At 61.2% G+C, this 18,704-nt stretch overlaps 1 protein-coding gene across 1 annotated transcript in view; it reads right to left on the bottom strand.

The window, feature by feature from the left end:
• Window positions 1–18,331, bottom strand: part of LOC144260402 (F-box/WD repeat-containing protein 7-like) — a 47,536-nt gene extending 29,205 nt beyond the window's left edge. Inside the window, exons 1-2 of the mRNA XM_077809056.1 lie at window positions 18,139–18,331; window positions 6,377–6,544 (exon numbers count right to left, since the gene is read on the bottom strand). Of these exons, the coding sequence (XP_077665182.1) occupies window positions 6,377–6,544; window positions 18,139–18,270 (300 nt within the window). The 5' untranslated portion in view covers window positions 18,271–18,331. The remainder of the gene's footprint in view (window positions 1–6,376; window positions 6,545–18,138) is intronic.
• Window positions 18,332–18,704: the final 373 nt, after the last annotated feature.

The raw sequence follows: 18,704 nt of genomic DNA, 5'->3' as shown, positions 1-18,704 counted from the left end.
AACACAGACAATCCTGGTCAGCCCAGAGCCCAGCCAAGCCGTAGTGACTCCAGTTCCTGCTCAGTCTGACCTCCTTGATCAGTTCCCAGGTGAGAGAGCTCCCAGCCTTCTTCCAGAGCTCACACTTACTCCCCACCTCACACTGCCCAGTCTTTTGTTCTCAAGCTGGGGCCCTTGCTCAGCATCCCTGCTGAGAGGCAGGGAAATCCAGGAGTCACTGGCGCTTACATTGTCTCTCTGGCCTCTTTTTGCTCTGGGCTGGTTTTAACCAGGTCCTTAATGACACTGAGTTCCACCTAGAGAGAGAGATGAAACACACACTCCTGTCTCTTAGTCTGTCCTGAGAGCAAACTTAATCCCTTCCCCCCAACCACTGGGTAACCATGCAACATACAGGGGAAACTGAGGCACACACAGGACTCATAAAAACACTACAGAAAATTCCCATTTTCTCACAACCCCTTAACCTGCTGTTTATCAAGCCAAACAGACTGAGATCCTGAGCGCTCTCTCTAGAAGACAGAATTTCCAATCCAGCAGTAATTCTAATGGCTCTTCTTGAATTGTGGACAGCAGAACCGGAAACAATATTTGAGTGGCAGTCGCACCAGTGCCAGATGCAGGTTACAGAACATCTTCCTCCTACACGGGATTCTTCTGTTTCTACATCCAAGGAGCACATGTTAGGATACAGATATTCAGGTCTGTCTGTAAAGGCCTAGACTCTAAGAATTTAGGTGTATTCTTATCACTTGGCTAGTTATAGAGGTATAAAAGAAAGAATCAAAATCACTGTCTGACTGTATAAGGCCTTTTCTCACTGTGACAGTCTGAGGCCTGTTCTTAGGCTGAGATCTCTGGCTAAGCAACAGATGCAGCCATAAGCTGGGAAGTGTAGGGTCACATCCTCACATTCCAACCTAGTCACATTGAAATAAGGTGCTATTGGGCTGTTAGGAATACAATCCTGTCCTGATAATGCCTATCGCCTCCAGGGAAAGAGAAGTGCCTAGAAGACGTAAAAGGAAACTTAGTTTGATAGCATCCTGTCTGGCAAGAACTCACTTATCAATAGCTGGGATGTGAAATCCTCACTTCTGTATTGTTTTGTCATTATAGTTCCCACTTTGCTATTGTTTGTCTGTATAATCTCTGTCTGGTTTTGTGATTGTTCTTGTCTGCTGTATAATTAATTTTGCTGGGTGTAAACTAATTAAGGTGGTGGGATATAATTGGTTAAATAATCATGTTACAATATGTTAGGATTAAGAAAAGGAGTACTTGTGGCACCTTAGAGACATCTGATGAAGTGAGCTGTAGCTTACGAAAGCTCATGCTCAAATAAATTGGTTAGTCTCTAAGGTGCCACAAGTACTCTTTTTCTTTTTGCGAATACAGACTAACACGGCTGTTACTCTGAAACCTGTCACTATATAGTCTGCAGTCAATCAGGAAGTGGGGGGTGTGTGGGTGGGAAATGGGAACAGGGGTGGGGAAATTGGAATCATGTTTTGCTAAAGGGGGAAATGGGAGTAAGGAAGTTGGAATCATGTTTGGCTAAGGGCAGGAATGGGAACAGGGACACAGGTGTAAGGCTCTGTGGTGTCAGTGTTGGGAAGGGGGACACTAAGGAAGGAAACTGGAATCATGCTTGCTGGAAGTTCACCCCAATAAACATCGAATTGTTTCACCTTTGGACTTTGGGTATTGTTGCTCTCTGTTCATGCGAGAAGGACCAGGGAAGTAAGTGGGTGAAGGAATAAGCCCCCTAACAGCACATCAGCCCTTTTGGCCACAGCATTGCAATGGGAGCTCATGCTCAGCTGATTATCCACCACGTGGGATCAGTTCCAGGTCCGGTTCTGTCCAGTGTCTCCACCAATAATTTAGCTAATGGCATAGAGAGTACACTTATAAAGTTTGCGGACGATACCAAGCTGAGAGGGGTTACCAAGGCTTTGGAGGACAGGGTTTAAATTCAAAATGATCTGGACAAACTGGAGAAATGGTCTGAAGTAAATAGGATGAAATTCAATAAGGACAAATGCAAAATACTCCATTTAGGAAGGAACGATCAGTTGCACACATACAGAATGGGACATGACTGCCTAGGAAGGAGTACTGCAGAAAGGGATCTGGGGGTCATAGTGGATCACTAGCTAAACAGTGTAACACTGTTGCAAATAAAAACAAACATCATTCTGGGATATTGTGACGAAGTGGGAATGTTCTTAACGTTTTCTCGGAATACTGTGTGTGTGCCTCAGTTTCCTCTAGGCAGTTCTTAAGTATCTAGGTGGGAGGATAAGGGGGTGTGATTGTTGCAGAACCCTAGAGGGCCAGTGGGATGGTGTCTGCAAAGAGCATGGCCGATGCCCTGTCTCCTGGCAACTGATGGCCTGGGGCCCTCCCCTGCAAAGGTGGCAACTGAAGGGGTTGGAGAACAAAGAGATCAGGTGGCCTCCTGGCTTGGGAAAGGGACAAAAGAAAGGAGGGGCTGGAGAGTTTCAGTTTGGAGCTGCTGGGAAAATGGAGGGAGGCCCAGATGGGTCTCTGGCCTCCCTCCCCACAAGATGGACCTGACTGAGCAGTCCTGTTCTCTGTACCTACAAGCTCTGTTTTAGACCATGTTCCTGTCGTCTAATGAACCGTCTGTTTTACTGGCCGGCTGAGAGTCATGTCTGACTGCAGAGTTGGGGGGCAGGACCCTCTAGCTTCTCCAGGAGCCCCGCCTGAGCGGACTCACTGTGGGAAGCGCACGGAGGGGCAGAGGATGCTGAATGCTCCAAGGTCAGACCCAGGAAGGTGGAAGCCATGTGAGCTTCTTGCCCTGAAGACAGTCTGCTCAGAGAGAGGAGGCTCCCCCAGAGTCCTGCCTGGCTTCGTATGGAGTAGTTCCAGAGCACCGCCCGGAGACCCCGTGACAGATATATTAGCAGGAGTGTTGTAAGCAAGACACAAAAAGTAATTCTTCTGCTCTACTCTGCGCTGATTAGGCCTCAACTGGAGTATTGTGTCCAGTTCTGGGAGCCAAATTTCAGGAAAGATGTGGACAAATTGGAGAAAGTCCAGAGAAAAGCAACAAAAATGATCAAAGGTCTAGAAAACATGACCTATGAGGGAAGATGAAAAAATTGGGTTTGTTTGGTCTGCAGAAGAGAAGACTGAGAAGGGACGGGATAACAGTTTTCAAGTACATAAAAGGTTGTTACAAGGAGGAAGGAGAAAAATTGTTCTTCTTAACAGCTCAGGATAGGACAAGAAGCAATGGGCTTAAATTGCAGCAAAGGATGTTTAGTTTGGACATTAGGAAAAACTTCCTAACTGTCAGGGTGGTTAAGCACTGGAATAAATTACCTCTGGAGGTTGTGCAATCTCTACCATGGGAGATTTTTAAGAACAGGTTAGACAAACACCTGTCAAGGAGGATCTAGATCAGGGGCGTGCAAACTTTTTGGCCTGAGGGCCACACTGGGTTTCCGAAGTTGTATGGAGAGCTGGTTAAAGGAGGCTGTCCACACCCCCGCCCCCTGAGCACCATCCCGAACTCCCCTGCCCTCTCTCCAACCCCCCTGCTCCCTGCCCCCTTACTGTGCTGCCTGGAGCACTGGTGGTCAGCCACACCACTGCGCAGCATAGAGCACCGGGTCAGGCCGCGGCTCTGCAAGAGCCCTGCCACCCAGAGCATTGTGCGGGCAGCGCAGTGAGCTGAGGCTGCAGGGGAGGGGGAACAGCAGGGGAGGGGCCAGGGGCTAGCCTACTGGGCCAGGAGCTCAGGGACCAGGTAGGAGGGTCCCACGGGCTGTAGTTTGCCCACCTCTGGTCTAGATAATACTTGGTCCTGCCATGATTGCAAGTGACTGGACCAGATGGCCTCTCACAGTCCCTTCCAATCCTACCATTCAATATTTCCATGTCCCCCCCAACTTTTTCTCAGAGTCATGGCTAGTATCCTATCTTGTGCTTTATCTATTAGGACATTGATCCATGAGCATTTAAGATCATTTTCTTTCTAGCTGTTAATGATTTGGGAACAGGCAATGCCATTTTTGACATTAAGTGCCACCCTGCCCTCTCTTTATTGGTCCCATTGATTTTGACATCCCACCAAGTTGCTGTAACACTAACTAGATCCAATTTACGCTCAGGAATGACCAATTCCAATTCTTTTTACTTGTTCCCAGGCTCCCAATATTGGCATATAGGCAATTCAATCCTTTCTTCTCTTCGCGTCCTTTGTTCTCCACATTATCATCTGCCGAGTGGTCAGATCTTCCCTCTTTTTACCCGTCCCCCCTGCTGGTATTGGTTTAAAACCCTCCGGACTCCCCAAAAGAAGCAGTCTGAAACTCTCTTTGTGGGCACACTGGATTTTCTTGCAGGTTGGGCTGGGCAGCCATCCACAGGTGTGCCCTGTACACCTCACCATTCCTGTCACCAAGCTAGACTCTCACAGATCTCTTATGAGTATGCATCCGATGAAGTGAGCTGTAGCTCACGAAAGCTTATGCTCAAATAAATTGGTTAGTCTCTAAGGTGCCACAAGTACTCCTTTTCTTTTTGCGAATACAGACTAACATGGCTGTTACTCTGAAACAGATCTCTTAAACAGTAATCATGCTGAGGACTTGCTATCGGAATTCCTCCTTGTCCTCTTCTCTCCGGTGGTCACAGCCCGTCCACCTCATCTGCCTCTGCCTGTGCAGAACACCATCCTGACCTCTTGCCTCAGGTGAATAGATTATTTAATGGTCCCTTCTGGACTTGAATCTATGAATCTGCCCTGACTCCCCTCACTCTCAGTGAAGATACTATGGCAGCCCCCCCCAGCCTGCCTGGCATGCTCTGCTGTCTGGCTGCCATCTCCCGGCTCAGTGCAGGCTCCTCCATGTGAAGACCGGGCAGACTGTGGGATGGCAGAGAGGCCTTTCCTACTGCCCCACACTCTGACAGAGACCGACCATGGAAGGGGCATAGGTGCTCCGAGCTCATCACCCTGCTCCTCACTTCGGCGGCTGGAGGGTGAAGGGGCTGCAGCTCAGGACCCCACTGTACAAGGAGGGCAGGCTGCGGGGCTCCTCCATGCAATGGGGCTCAAAGAGCTGTGCCTGCACAGGGAGAGGGAGGGGCACAGGACATGAAGACCAGGCTTCCTCAGCCCCCTTCTCTCATATGCTGCCTCCAGAGAAAGGCCACACCTGCCAAGGTGGGTCGAGGAAGGGGAGCCATTGCTGAACCCCGAACACTGCCTGCTGGCTCTGGGGTGAAGGAGTGCTTAGCACAGCAACCAGGGACTGCCCTCTCTTCCCACTGGGCATCAGGAGCAGGCTGCAGGAGACATTGCCCCAGGGACCTCCCAGAGCGAAGTGATAGGGGATGCCAGCTGGGGTGCAGACACTCTGTGAGCTGCTCCGAGCGGCAGCGGGATGGCTCCAGTCCGGACGGCACAGCCTGCCCTCCCCGTGCAGGGCAAACAGAAAGGGCTGTTTCTGCTCTGGGGAAGCGTTTCCTCGGCCTCCGCCAGGGAGTGATGCCTGGATAAGGGAGCACTGGGGAGTGACTGCAGGGTTGAGACGCAGAGTTTGCTCCAGGCCTGAGCAGGCTGCTGCCCAGAGCTGGCACGCCTGCCCCTGTGCACTAGCCTGGGCGGGGTCTGGTCTGGGCAACACCTCAGGAAGCCAGGGCATAGCTGCTCTCGGGCTAGTACAGCAGTGCCAGGTCTTGGGGCCAGAAGCGCTCTCTGTGGCCAGAGCACAGCCCTGGTCGGGGACTCTGGGGTGGAGCAGGCTGCCATGGATCACCCCCGCCAGAGGCAGAGCACTCACAGGAGCCAGCCCTTGAGCTCTGCTGCCAAGGGGTGTGGCTCAGCCCCCCCGCAGCAATGCCAGCACCATGCTCTCTTTGGGGCGCCACACCAGAGGGGAAGGTAACGTCCCTGGCAGGCTACCAGGGATGTTACAGATGGATCAGTAGTCTCAGCAACTTTCAGTGCCTCCCCCACCCAGGAGGCTAAGACAGAGAATCACAGAATCATAGAATCTCAGGGTTGGAAGGGACCTCAGGAGGTCATCCAATCCAACCCCCTGCTCAAAGCAGGACCAATCTCCAATTTTTGCCCCAGATCCCTAAATGGCCCCCTCAAGGACTGAACTCACAACCCTGGGTTTAGCAGGCCAAAGCTCAAACCACTGAGCTATCCCTCCCCGCATTAAAATGATGAAAAAGATTCTGTGCAGATGAAACTCCCATGGGTACCTGCCTCCCTTCACAATAATGGCTGGACTCCTCCGACTCGGAGAGCCAGACACCCTCCCCCAACTGGGCACCCACTGGGCACCCCCGCAGCAGAGGCAGAGCATGGCCCGCGGCTCCCTACCTGAGGCGCGGGGGCACTGTGCCCCTGTTGGCTGGGGCTCCCACCAGGAGCCTCCTCGCTGCTTGGCCTCCTCCTGCAGGTCATGCGCTGGCTGTTCAGCTCCAGGATCCGGGTGGTGATGCCCTTGACGTGCAGCAGGTCATCCAGTGAGTTGAAGCCCTTCAGCTCCTGCCAGGGAACAAGCAGGACTCAGCTTGGCGTCGGGCCGAGCTTGGGCAGCCCCACACCAGAGCTTACCTGGAGCCCCCCCTTCTCCCCAGGGCTCTCTGTGCCCTCCCAGGAAGATACTTCCCAGCTGGAGCCCTCTCTCTGCAGGGTGCTCCCCCGAGATTCCCCTGCAGTCACCCCGATTACCCCCAGCCAGCACAGCTCAGCTCACACCTGGTCATCCGTGGGCCCTGCTGCCCAGCTGCCCTCCCGCAGATCCAGGACCCTATGCCCACGCCACACATGCTTCTCCCCTCACTCCCTCCCTGGCCCTCACAATGCCTAGGTGAGCCCAACTGCATGCACCTCTGGGGGAGGGGCCCTGAGCTGGGACTGTGGCGGGGATGGGGGCACAGGAGGGGCTGAAACACCTGGGAAGAGGAATTTTGTCTCTCTACCTGACAAGCCCCTGACCCAGCCCCAGATCTTCTGCCCCACGTTTCTTTGCCCCCTTACCCCTCCCACTCCTGGGAACAGGAACCAACCCCCCAAAGGGGAGTGGAAAAAACCCCCGGGGCTGGGGCCCACACTGCGCCCTCCTGGGTACAAGCACACTTCTCCAGGTTTCCAAACAGGATCCAGCAGCAGAGAGGCCTAGACAGGGAGCTGAGGAGAGGGGATCCCCTAGGGGTCTGGGGGAGAAGGTGTCTACTTCACAGATAGACAGGGACTTGCCCTGGGGAGGGGACACCCTCCCAGGATACAGGGGAAGCTCCCTGCCGGCTCGTCTCTAGGCAGCTGGTGGCTGGCAGATGCCGTCCAGGTGCCCAGACAGGGCAGTTTGGAATCCAAGCATCTGTGACACCTACCAGACCCACAATCTCTCACAAATCCCACACCCCACCCCACCCCAGTCCCTCAGGCTCAAGCGCCTTTGCTAGGAAACTGAGGGAGACAGGCCCAGGCTCTGACCCCAGGGCACACCCGGGCCTCGCACAAACCCTCACGTCTGGCTCTCTGTGGGCTGGATGGCATGCCAGGAACACAGGTCTCTTGGAACCAGGACTGGGGCCACACTGCATTCTGGGGGCCCCGCTCCCTGCACACCATGCCATGGCCCTGCACCTGGCTGCACAGTCGGCTAGGCCTATGGTCTCTGTGGAGAGGGCGCTGAGGGAGCAGGAGGCTGCTGCCCAGAACCTACCATGGTCCCCATACTGCCCACCATCCCCACCAAGTGTCTGCAGGCAGGACAAACAGACTGATAGAGGGGGACTACAGGCCCCCGAGTCCTTCGTGGTACTCAATACCCTGAAAACGAGAGCACCATCTGCCTGATGGCACCATGGTGAGGAGCATGCCGCAAATTCCTTGTTCTGGTGTCACCAGGGTAGAAGGATCCATGGCCTGCATGGTCCCTTCCCTCCTCTTCTCCGCCCCACCCCTGGCACAGAGTCAGGGGGCACAGCCCAATAGCCAGCACAAGCTAGGCTGGATGGCTTGCACTGAAGAGAATCTGCCTTCAAGACTGGCTCTGACAGGAAGCAGCAGGGACTAGGCCAGAGGCTCCGTATGCTGACAGCCAGGCAAGCCCCCTCCATGGTAATCTATGCAGGCATCCTCCCATGCACATTGCCTGTCCCAGGGCCCCTCAGCCACAGCAAATGGAGCCAGAGCTGCATGCCATGTGAGGCCCTGCCAGCCAGGGTGCACAGCCTGGCCCAGCACTGCCAACGCACTGACAGCCCTGCTCAGCCTCCCCCACCCAGAGAGGGAGTGCAAGGACCTACTGAGCAGCGCTGGCTCACCAGCTGCAGACAGTGTCCTCTGCACTGCTCACCCACTGTGCCCTGGCCTGCAGGGACTTCCCACCCCTGAAGCCACTGGCCAGGTGAGCTGTGCTAAGAGAGGTCCCCTGCTGACCCCTCAGACAGCAGCCCAGACTCTGATGTTCAGTGCCAAATACCACCGGTAATTGGTGCTGCCACCCCCTGGTGCCCCATGCTCTAGGGCAGAGGTGGGCAAACTACGGCCCGCGGGACCCTCCTGCCTGGCCCCTGAGCTCCTGGCCCGGGAGGCTAGCCCCCGGCCCCTCCCCTGCAGCCTCAGCTCACTGCGCCACCAGCGCAGAGCTCTGGGTGGCAGGGCTCTTGCAGAGCCGCAGCCTGACGCGGGGCTCTGTGCTGAGCGCTGGTGTGACTGGCTCCAGCCGGGCGGCGCGGCTGCCTGTCCTGGTGCTCTGTGCTGCGCGGTGGTGTGGCTGGCTCCAGCGGGGCAGCACGGCTGCCTGTCCTGGTGCTCTGTGCTGCGCGGTGGTGTGGCTGGCTCCAGCGGGGCAGCAGGCTGCCTGTCCTGGTGCTCTGGGCGGCGCGGTGGTGTGGCTGGCTCCAGCCGGGCGGCGCGGCTGCCTGTCCTGGTGCTCTGTGCTGCGCGGTGGTGTGGCTGGCTCCAGCCGGGCGGCGCGGCTGCCTGTCCTGGTGCTCTGGGCGGTGCGGTGGTGTGGCTGGCTCCAGCCGGGCGGCGCGGCTGCCTGTCCTGGTGCTCTGGGCGGCGCGGTGGTGTGGCTGGCTCCAGCCGGGCGGCGCGGCTGCCTGTCCTGGTGCTCTGGGCGGCGCGGTGGTGTGACTGGCTCCAGCGGGGCGGCAGGCTACCTGTCCTGGTGCTCTGTGCTGCGCGGTGGTGTGGCTGGCTCCAGCGGGGCGGCAGGCTGCCTGTCCTGGTGCTCTGTGCTGCGCGGTGGTGTGGCTGGCTCCAGCGGGGCAGCACGGCTGCCTGTCCTGGTGCTCTGTGCTGCACGGTGGTGTGGCTGGCTCCAGCGGGGCGGCAGGCTGCCTGTCCTGGTGCTCTGTGCTGCGCGGTGGTGTGACTGGCTCCAGCGGGGCAGCACGGCTGCCTGTCCTGGTGCTCTGTGCTGCACGGTGGTGTGGCTGGCTCCAGCGGGGCGGCAGGCTGCCTGTCCTGGTGCTCTGTGCTGCGCGGTGGTGTGACTGGCTCCAGCGGGGCGGCAGGCTGCCTGTCCTGGTGCTCTGTGCTGCGCGGTGGTGTGGCTGGCTCCAGCCGGGCGGCAGGCTGCCTGTCCTGGTGCTCTGTGCTGCGCGGTGGTGTGGCTGGCTCCAGCGGGGCAGCAGGCTGCCTGTCCTGGTGCTCTGTGCTGCGCGGTGGTGTGGCTGGCTCCAGCCGGGCGGCGCGGCTGCCTGTCCTGGTGCTCTGGGCGGTGCGGTGGTGTGGCTAGCTCCAGCCGGGCGGCGCGGCTGCCTGTCCTGGTGCTCTGGGCGGCGCGGTGGTCTGGCTGGCTCCAGCCGGGCGGCGCGGCTGCCTGTCCTGGTGCTCTGGGCGGCGCGGTGGTGTGACTGGCTCCAGCGGGGCGGCAGGCTACCTGTCCTGGTGCTCTGTGCTGCGCGGTGGTGTGGCTGGCTCCAGCGGGGCGGCAGGCTGCCTGTCCTGGTGCTCTGTGCTGCGCGGTGCTGTGGCTGGCTCCAGCGGGGCAGCACGGCTGCCTGTCCTGGTGCTCTGTGCTGCACGGTGGTGTGGCTGGCTCCAGCGGGGCGGCAGGCTGCCTGTCCTGGTGCTCTGTGCTGCGCGGTGGTGTGGCTGGCTCCAGCCGGGCGGCAGGCTGCCTGTCCTGGTGCTCTGTGCTGCGCGGTGGTGTGGCTGGCTCCAGCCGGGCGGCGCGGCTGCCTGTCCTGGTGCTCTGGGCGGTGCGGTGGTGTGGCTGGCTCCAGCGGGGCGGCAGGCTGCCTGTCCTGGTGCTCTGTGCTGCGCGGTGGTGTGGCTGGCTCCAGCCGGGCGGCACGGCTGCCTGTCCTGGTGCTCTGGGCGGCGCAGTGGTGTGGCTGGCTCCAGCCGGGCAGCACGGCTGCCTGTCCTGGTGCTCTGGGCGGTGCGGTGGTGTGGCTGGCTCCAGCCGGGCGGCGCGGCTGCCTGTCCTGGTGCTCTGGGCGGCGCGGTGGTGTGGCTGGCTCCAGCGGGGCAGCACGGCTGCCTGTCCTGGTGCTCTGTGCTGCGCGGTGGTGTGGCTGGCTCCAGCGGGGCAGCGCGGCTGCCTGTCCTGGTGCTCTGGGCGGTGCGGTGGTGTGGCTGGCTCCAGCGGGGCAGCACGGCTGCCTGTCCTGGTGCTCTGTGCTGCACGGTGGTGTGGCTGGCTCCAGCCGGGCGGCAGGCTGCCTGTCCTGGTGCTCTGGGCGGCGCGGTGGTGTGGCTGGCTCCAGCGGGGCGGCAGGCTGCCTGTCCTGGTGCTCTGTGCTGCGCGGTGGTGTGGCTGGCTCCAGCGGGGCGGCAGGCTGCCTGTCCTGGTGCTCTGGGCGGTGCGGTGGTGTGGCTGGCTCCAGCGGGGCGGCAGGCTGCCTGTCCTGGTGCTCTGTGCTGCGCGGTGGTGTGGCTGGCTCCAGCAGGGCGGCAGGCTGCCTGTCCTGGTGCTCTGTGCTGCGCGGTGGTGTGGCTGGCTCCAGCGGGGCGGCAGGCTGCCTGTCCTGGTGCTCTGTGCTGCGCGGTGGTGTGGCTGGCTCCAGCGGGGCAGCAGGCTGCCTGTCCTGGTGCTCTGTGCTGCGCGGTGGTGTGGCTGGCTCCAGCGGGGCGGCAGGCTGCCTGTCCTGGTGCTCTGTGCTGCGCGGTGGTGTGGCTGGCTCCAGCCGGGCGGCGCGGCTGCCTGTCCTGGTGCTCTGTGCTGCGCGGTGGTGTGGCTGGCTCCAGCCGGGCAGCACGGCTGCCTGTCCTGGTGCTCTGGGCGGTGCGGTGGTGTGGCTGGCTCCAGCGGGGCAGCACGGCTGCCTGTCCTGGTGCTCTGTGCTGCACGGTGGTGTGGCTGGCTCCAGCGGGGCGGCAGGCTGCCTGTCCTGGTGCTCTGTGCTGCGCGGTGGTGTGACTGGCTCCAGCGGGGCGGCAGGCTGCCTGTCCTGGTGCTCTGTGCTGCGCGGTGGTGTGGCTGGCTCCAGCGGGGCAGCAGGCTGCCTGTCCTGGTGCTCTGTGCTGCGCGGTGGTGTGGCTGGCTCCAGCCGGGCGGCGCGGCTGCCTGTCCTGGTGCTCTGGGCGGTGCGGTGGTGTGGCTGGCTCCAGCGGGGCGGCAGGCTGCCTGTCCTGGTGCTCTGTGCTGCACGGTGGTGTGGCTGGCTCCAGCGGGGCGGCAGGCTGCCTGTCCTGGTGCTCTGTGCTGCGCGGTGGTGTGGCTGGCTCCAGCCGGGCAGCACGGCTGCCTGTCCTGGTGCTCTGGGCGGTGCGGTGGTGTGGCTGGCTCCAGCCGGGCGGCGCGGCTGCCTGTCCTGGTGCTCTGGGCGGCGCGGTGGTGTGGCTGGCTCCAGCGGGGCGGCAGGCTGCCTGTCCTGGTGCTCTGTGCTGCGCGGTGGTGTGGCTGGCTCCAGCGGGGCGGCAGGCTGCCTGTCCTGGTGCTCTGTGCTGTGCGGTGGTGTGGCTGGCTCCAGCGGGGCGGCAGGCTGCCTGTCCTGGTGCTCTGTGCTGCGCGGTGGTGTGGCTGGCTCCAGCGGGGCAGCAGGCTGCCTGTCCTGGTGCTCTGTGTTGCGCGGTGGTGTGGCTGGCTCCAGCCGGGCGGCACGGCTGCCTGTCCTGGTGCTCTGGGCGGCGCGGTGGTGTGGCTGGCTCCAGCGGGGCAGCACGGCTGCCTGTCCTGGTGCTCTGTGCTGCGCGGTGGTGTGGCTGGCTCCAGCGGGGCAGCGCGGCTGCCTGTCCTGGTGCTCTGGGCGGCGCGGTGGTGTGGCTGGCTCCAGCGGGGCGGCAGGCTGCCTGTCCTGGTGCTCTGTGCTGCGCGGTGGTGTGGCTGGCTCCAGCGGGGCAGCACGGCTGCCTGTCCTGGTGCTCTGTGCTGCACGGTGGTGTGGCTGGCTCCAGCGGGGCAGCGCGGCTGCCTGTCCTGGTGCTCTGGGCGGTGCGGTGGTGTGGCTGGCTCCAGCGGGGCAGCACGGCTGCCTGTCCTGGTGCTCTGTGCTGCGCGGTGGTGTGGCTGGCTCCAGCGGGGCGGCAGGCTGCCTGTCCTGGTGCTCTGGGCGGTGTCGTGGTGTGGCTGGCTCCAGCCGGGCGGCGCGGCTGCCTGTCCTGGTGCTCTGGGCGGTGCGGTGGTGTGGCTGGCTCCAGCGGGGCGGCAGGCTGCCTGTCCTGGTGCTCTGTGCTGCGCGGTGGTGTGGCTGGCTCCAGCGGGGCGGCAGGCTGCCTGTCCTGGTGCTCTGTGCTGCGCGGTGGTGTGGCTGGCTCCAGCGGGGCAGCAGGCTGCCTGTCCTGGTGCTCTGGGCGGTGCGGTGGTGTGGCTGGCTCCAGCCGGGCAGCACGGCTGCCTGTCCTGGTGCTCTGGGCGGTGCGGTGGTGTGGCTGGCTCCAGCCGGGCGGCGCGGCTGCCTGTCCTGGTGCTCTGGGCGGCGCGGTGGTGTGGCTGGCTCCAGCGGGGCAGCACGGCTGCCTGTCCTGGTGCTCTGTGCTGCGCGGTGGTGTGGCTGGCTCCAGCGGGGCAGCGCGGCTGCCTGTCCTGGTGCTCTGGGTGGCGCGGTGGTGTGGCTGGCTCCAGCGGGGCAGCACGGCTGCCTGTCCTGGTGCTCTGTGCTGCGCGGTGGTGTGGCTGGCTCCAGCGGGGCGGCAGGCTGCCTGTCCTGGTGCTCTGGGCGGTGTGGTGGTGTGGCTGGCTCCAGCCGGGCGGCGCGGCTGCCTGTCCTGGTGCTCTGTGCTGCGCGGTGGTGTGGCTGGCTCCAGCGGGGCGGCAGGCTGCCTGTCCTGGTGCTCTGGGCGGTGTGGTGGTGTGGCTGGCTCCAGCCGGGCGGCGCGGCTGCCTGTCCTGGTGCTCTGTGCTGCGCGGTGGTGTGGCTGGCTCCAGCGGGGCAGCGCGGCTGCCTGTCCTGGTGCTCTGGGCGGTGCGGTGGTGTGGCTGGCTCCAGCGGGGCAGCGCGGCTGCCTGTCCTGGTGCTCTGGGCGGCGCGGTGGTGTGGCTGGCTCCAGCGGGGCGGCAGGCTGCCTGTCCTGGTGCTCTGGGCGGTGTGGTGGTGTGGCTGGCTCCAGCCGGGCGGCGCGGCTGCCTGTCCTGGTGCTCTGGGCGGCGCGGTGGTGTGGCTGGCTCCAGCCGGGCGGCAGGCTGCCTGTCCTGGTGCTCTGTGCTGCGCCGTGGTGTGGCTGGCTCCAGCGGGGCGGCAGGCTGCCTGTCCTGGTGCTCTGGGCTGCGCGGTGGTGTGGCTGGCTCCAGCCGGGCGGCGCGGCTGCCTGTCCTGGTGCTCTGGGCGGTGCGGTGGTGTGGCTGGCTCCAGCGGGGCAGCGCGGCTGCCTGTCCTGGTGCTCTGGGTGGTGCGGTGGTGTGGCTGGCTCCAGCCGGGCGGTGCAGCTGCCTGTCCTGGTGCTCTGGGTGGTGCGGTGGTGTGGCTGGCTCCAGCGGGGCAGCGCGGCTGCCTGTCCTGGTGCTCTGGGTGGTGCGGTGGTGTGGCTGGCTCCAGCCGGGTGGTGCAGCTGTCTGTCCTGGTGCTCTGGGCAGCGCGGCTGTAGCCCCGCCAGCCACCGGTGCTCCACGCAGTGCGGTAAGGGGGCAGGGAGCAGGGGGGGTTGAATAGAGGGCAGGGAAGTTTGGGGTTGTGCTCAGGGGGACGGGGTGCGGACAGTCTCCCCTAACTGGCCCTCCATACGATTTCAGAAACCCGATGTAGCCCTCAGGCCAAAAAGTTTGCCTGCCTCTGCTCTAGGATACCAAGAGCGGAGATCCGGGGTCGGGAGGAACTGAAACAGGAAGGGTCCCTGCTAGAGGGACAATAAAGCCTGGCTCTTTGACACTTCTTACAGGTGAGAGACATCAGCTGGAGTCTCCTAGTAGCACGGTCTGTCCCCACAAGAGTGGCTGGCCAGGATCCACCCAGGGGCCCATCCAGCCCAGCCTCCTGCCTCCGTTGGGGCCAGACCCTACTGCTTCCGAGACAGGAGCGCAGCCATGGGAAGTTCTGAAATAGCACGCCCCTTGAGGAGCTCTCCGCCCACGTAACAGAGGTTAAAGCTCCTATGCTTTCAGCGACAGTTTGTTATACTGTGAACAATCATTTCCTTAACTCAGTTCTCACGTGCCTACAGGGTCTTTGATCCCTGCACCACACAGCGGGCCTCCGACAGCACCCAGGAATGAACCCCTCTTGCCATTCTGGGGGACCACGCCACAGCGTTAGCCTTACCCTCAGGCTCATTCCTTCTAAGCTCAGTTTCTTTTTAAACACACACAGCAGGCTGCAAAGAGAGGCCCAGGCACTCCAGGGAGGGTCAGTGGTAACGCTGCCCATGCAGCCAGAATTGCACCTGGTCACACATGGCCCCAGCTCCGCCCCCCGGCACACGTGCAGCCTAACGACAGGACTGCACACTGATTTCAACGGGACCCCACCTCTCTGTGGCCAGACTCTATTTGCAGCGATGGCAGCATAAGCCCATAGTAGCTCTGGGGAGGCCATGGAGCAGTCCCGTGCGTGTGCAGGCTGGGCCCAGCCAAGGAGGCAGGGGCCCATGTGCAGCAGGGCCAATCCCAGTCAGGCACTGAAAGCCACCCTGGAAGGAGAGGTGAGAACTCTACTGAGCACCTGGCAATTTCTGGCAGAGCAGGCAGGGGCACCAGCAGCCTTCGCACTATCATCAGCTACTTATATATACGCTCTCCCCACAGCCAAACCACCACACTTGCCCCCAAGGGACGCCAGCCTCCCACCCCCTCCAGGAAGTCAAACCCCAAACAGAGCCTTCCCCACCCTGCTGGGGACATCAAACCCCACAGGGCAGCCCTGCTCACTTGCCTCCAATGACAACTTCCCCACCTGTCCCGTCCGTCCCGCTGCTCCCAACCTCAGCAGTCAGTATCATCCTTCAATCTCATTGGCTCCCCCACCCCACAAATACTCAGCCCCCCTCCCCAGCCTACCTACCCACCCACCTCCCTTGCTGCTCTCTCCTGTGCATTCTCCACATCCTGCACATCAGACTTAAGTCCCAGCACAGCCCACCTCCAGCCTGCCCTCTGACTTTCAGAAGGGCCATGTAGCCACAGTGACTGTGGGAGGAAGAGAGGCAGAGCAGGCCTTCCACAGCTCTCAGGGAATGGCCGAACAAGGGGCTGGACGAGATGACCTCTTGAGGTCAATCCTGCCCTACATTTCTGGGAGTCTCTGAGATGGGGATGAGCATGCAGCAGGGAGGGGAGCCTGAGGCTGCACAAGAAAGTTTAACCAGTTGCACTGGTGTAGTTGATCTAGGTACACCAGTATAAACACCCATGGGGACACTCTTACTCCAGTACAAAGGTGGCTTTATTCGGTTTACCTTGAACCACTTCCCAAGCGACAAAATCAGTGTTGAAAACAGGCTCTCTTATACTGGAACAAGAGTGTCTACGTAGGGGGTTAGACCGGTAGAACTAGAGTAGTTTAAACCTGCACCTGAGCTCATATCCAAATTGTGCCATAGAATCCTTATGGATAGTGATTCCATGCTCGAATAATAAGATGACAGCAGCAGGGATCTATTACCAACCACCTGACCAGGATGGTGATAGTGACTGTGTACTGCTCAGGGAGATTAGAGAGGCGATAAAAACTCCACGTCTTCATGTTCTCTGTATGCACATATATCTCTTCTTACCATATGTTCCATTCTATGCATCCAATGAAGTGGACTGTAGCCCACGAAAGCTTATGCTCAAATAAATTTGTTAGTCTCTAAGGTGCCACAAGTACGCCTGTTCTTTTGCGGCTACAGACTAACACGGCTGCTACTCTGAAACATATTGACTGTGTACATGTCACCTCAGGACGGGATGCAGTGATAAAGTTTCTTGACACCTTAAATGACTGCTTCTTGGAGCAGCTAGTCCTGGAACCCACCAGAGGAGGGGCAATTCTTGATTTAGTCCTAAGTGGAGCACAGGATCTGGTCCAAGAGATAAATATAGCTGAACCGCTTAGTAATAGTGACCATCCCTGGGGACGGGAAAAGGACACCACAGAAGCCCACTGCAGTTCAGAAAGGGGAACTACACGACACTGAGGAAGTTAATGAAACGGAAATTAAAAGGTCCAGCGCCAAAAGTGAAATCCCTGCAAGCTGCATGGAAACTTTTTAAAGACACCATAACAGAGGCTCAACTTAAATGTATACCCCAAATTAAAAACCATAGAAAGAGAACAACAGAAGTGTCACCACAAAGTAAAAGAAGCAGTGAGAGGCAAAAAAGCATCCTTTAAAAAGTGGAAGTTAAATCCTTGTGAGGAAAATAGAAAGGAGCATAAACTCTGGCAAGTGAAATATAAAAATATAATTAGGAAGGCCAAAAAAGAATTTGAAGAACAACTAGCTAAAGACCCAAAAAGTAACAGCAAACAATTTTTATGTCCATCAGAAGCAGGAAGCTGCTCAACAACCACTGAGGCCACCGGAGGATGGAGATGCTCAAGGGCCGTAACTAAGGCGACGGGTTTGTCGCAGGTACGTGACGGGGTCACGGCAGAAAACAAAAATGTAGGACTGCGACCTGTCCATGACTTGTGCTATATACCCCGCACAACCCCCCCTCCCCACGGCCCCCCACACAGCCCCCCTCCCCACGGCCCGGGACACCACACAGCCCCCCTCCGTCCCCCGGTATCCCCCTGCACAGCCCCCTCTCTCCACTCCCCGGGCTCCCACACAGCTCCCCTCTGCCCCCGGTACCCCCCCCCACAGCCTCCCTCCCCACGGCCTGGGATGCCGCACAGCCCCTCTCCGTCCCCCGGTATCCCCCGGCACAGCCCCCTCTCTCCACACCCCGGGCCCCCGCACAGCTCCCCTCTGCCCCCGATACCCCCCCCACAGCCCGGGCCCACGCACAGCCCCCCTCCGTCCCCCGGTATCCCCCCCACAGGCCCCCCCCCCCCACACCCCGAGCCCCCGCACAGCTCCCCTCTGCCCCCGGTACCCCCCCACAGCCCCCCTCCGTCCCCCGGTATCCCCCCCCACAGGCCCCCCGCACAGCTCCCCTCTGCCCCCGGTACCTCCCTCACGGCCCCCCCCACAGCCCCCCTCCCCACGGGCCCCCCGCACAACCCCCCCTCCCCACAGCCCGGGCCCCCTCGCACAACCCCCCCTCCCCACGGCCCGGGACGCCGCACAGCCCCCCTCCCCACGCCCCCCCCCATCCCCCGGTATCCCCCCCCACAGGCCCCCCTCCCCACACCCCGAGCCCCCGCACAGCTCCCCTCTGCCCCCGGTACCCCCCCCACAGCCCCCCTCCGTCCCCCGGTATCCCCCCCCACAGGCCCCCCGCACAGCTCCCCTCTGCCCCCGGTACCTCCCTCACGGCCCCCCCCCACAGCCCCCCTCCCCACGGGCCCCCCGCACAACCCCCCCTCCCCACAGCCCGGGCCCCCTCGCACAACCCCCCCTCCCCACGGCCCGGGACGCCGCACAGCCCCCCTCCCCACGGCCCCCCCCGTCCCCCGGTATCCCCCCCCACAGACCCCCCTCTCCACACCCCGAGCCCCCGCACAGCTCCCCTCTGCCCCCTGTACCCCCCTCACGGGCCCCCCCACAACCCCCCCTCCCCACGGCCCGGGACGCCGCACAGCCCACGGCCCCCCCCCCACAGCCCGGGCCCCCCTACAGCCCCCCTCCGTCCCCCGGTATCCCCCCCCCACCTCTCTCTTGCGCACGATGCCCCGGGCCCGGCGCCGGCCGATACCGCTCAGCGCCCCCTCCAGCTCGGACACCCCGGCGCGGTTGATGTCCAGCTTCCCCCCGCCGGGGCCCGGGCCCCCCGGACCCGACATCGCGGGGCAGGAAACACCGCGGCCCCGCAGGCCCGTCCGCACTGCGCACGCGCCCGGGGCCCTCGCGGACAGCCGCACTGCGCACGCGCCCGGTCAGGCCCCGCCGTGGAAGGGAGCAGCCGCCGGCCAGTCTGAGCATGCGCGCAACCGGCGCAGCTTGTGCCCCGCCGAACTACAATCCCCACAAGGCACTGCGAGGCGATTGAACAAAAACTTTATTGGTATAATGACAGGTTTTAGAGTAACAGCCGTGTTAGTCTGTATTCGCAAAAAGAAAAGGAGTACTTGTGGCACCTTAGAGACTAACCAATTTATTTGAGCATGAACTTTCGTGAGCTACAGCTCACTTCATCGGATGCATACCGTGGAAACTGCAGCAGACTTTATATATACACAGAGAATATGAAACAATACCTCCTCCCACCCCACTGTCC

The sequence above is a fragment of the Eretmochelys imbricata genome, chromosome 1 (assembly GCF_965152235.1).
Source record: "Eretmochelys imbricata isolate rEreImb1 chromosome 1, rEreImb1.hap1, whole genome shotgun sequence".
NCBI classification, from domain to species: Eukaryota; Metazoa; Chordata; order Testudines; family Cheloniidae; genus Eretmochelys; species Eretmochelys imbricata.
Note: the sequence above shows the minus strand (reverse complement) of the source record. Positions and strands in the feature narration are given on the sequence as shown.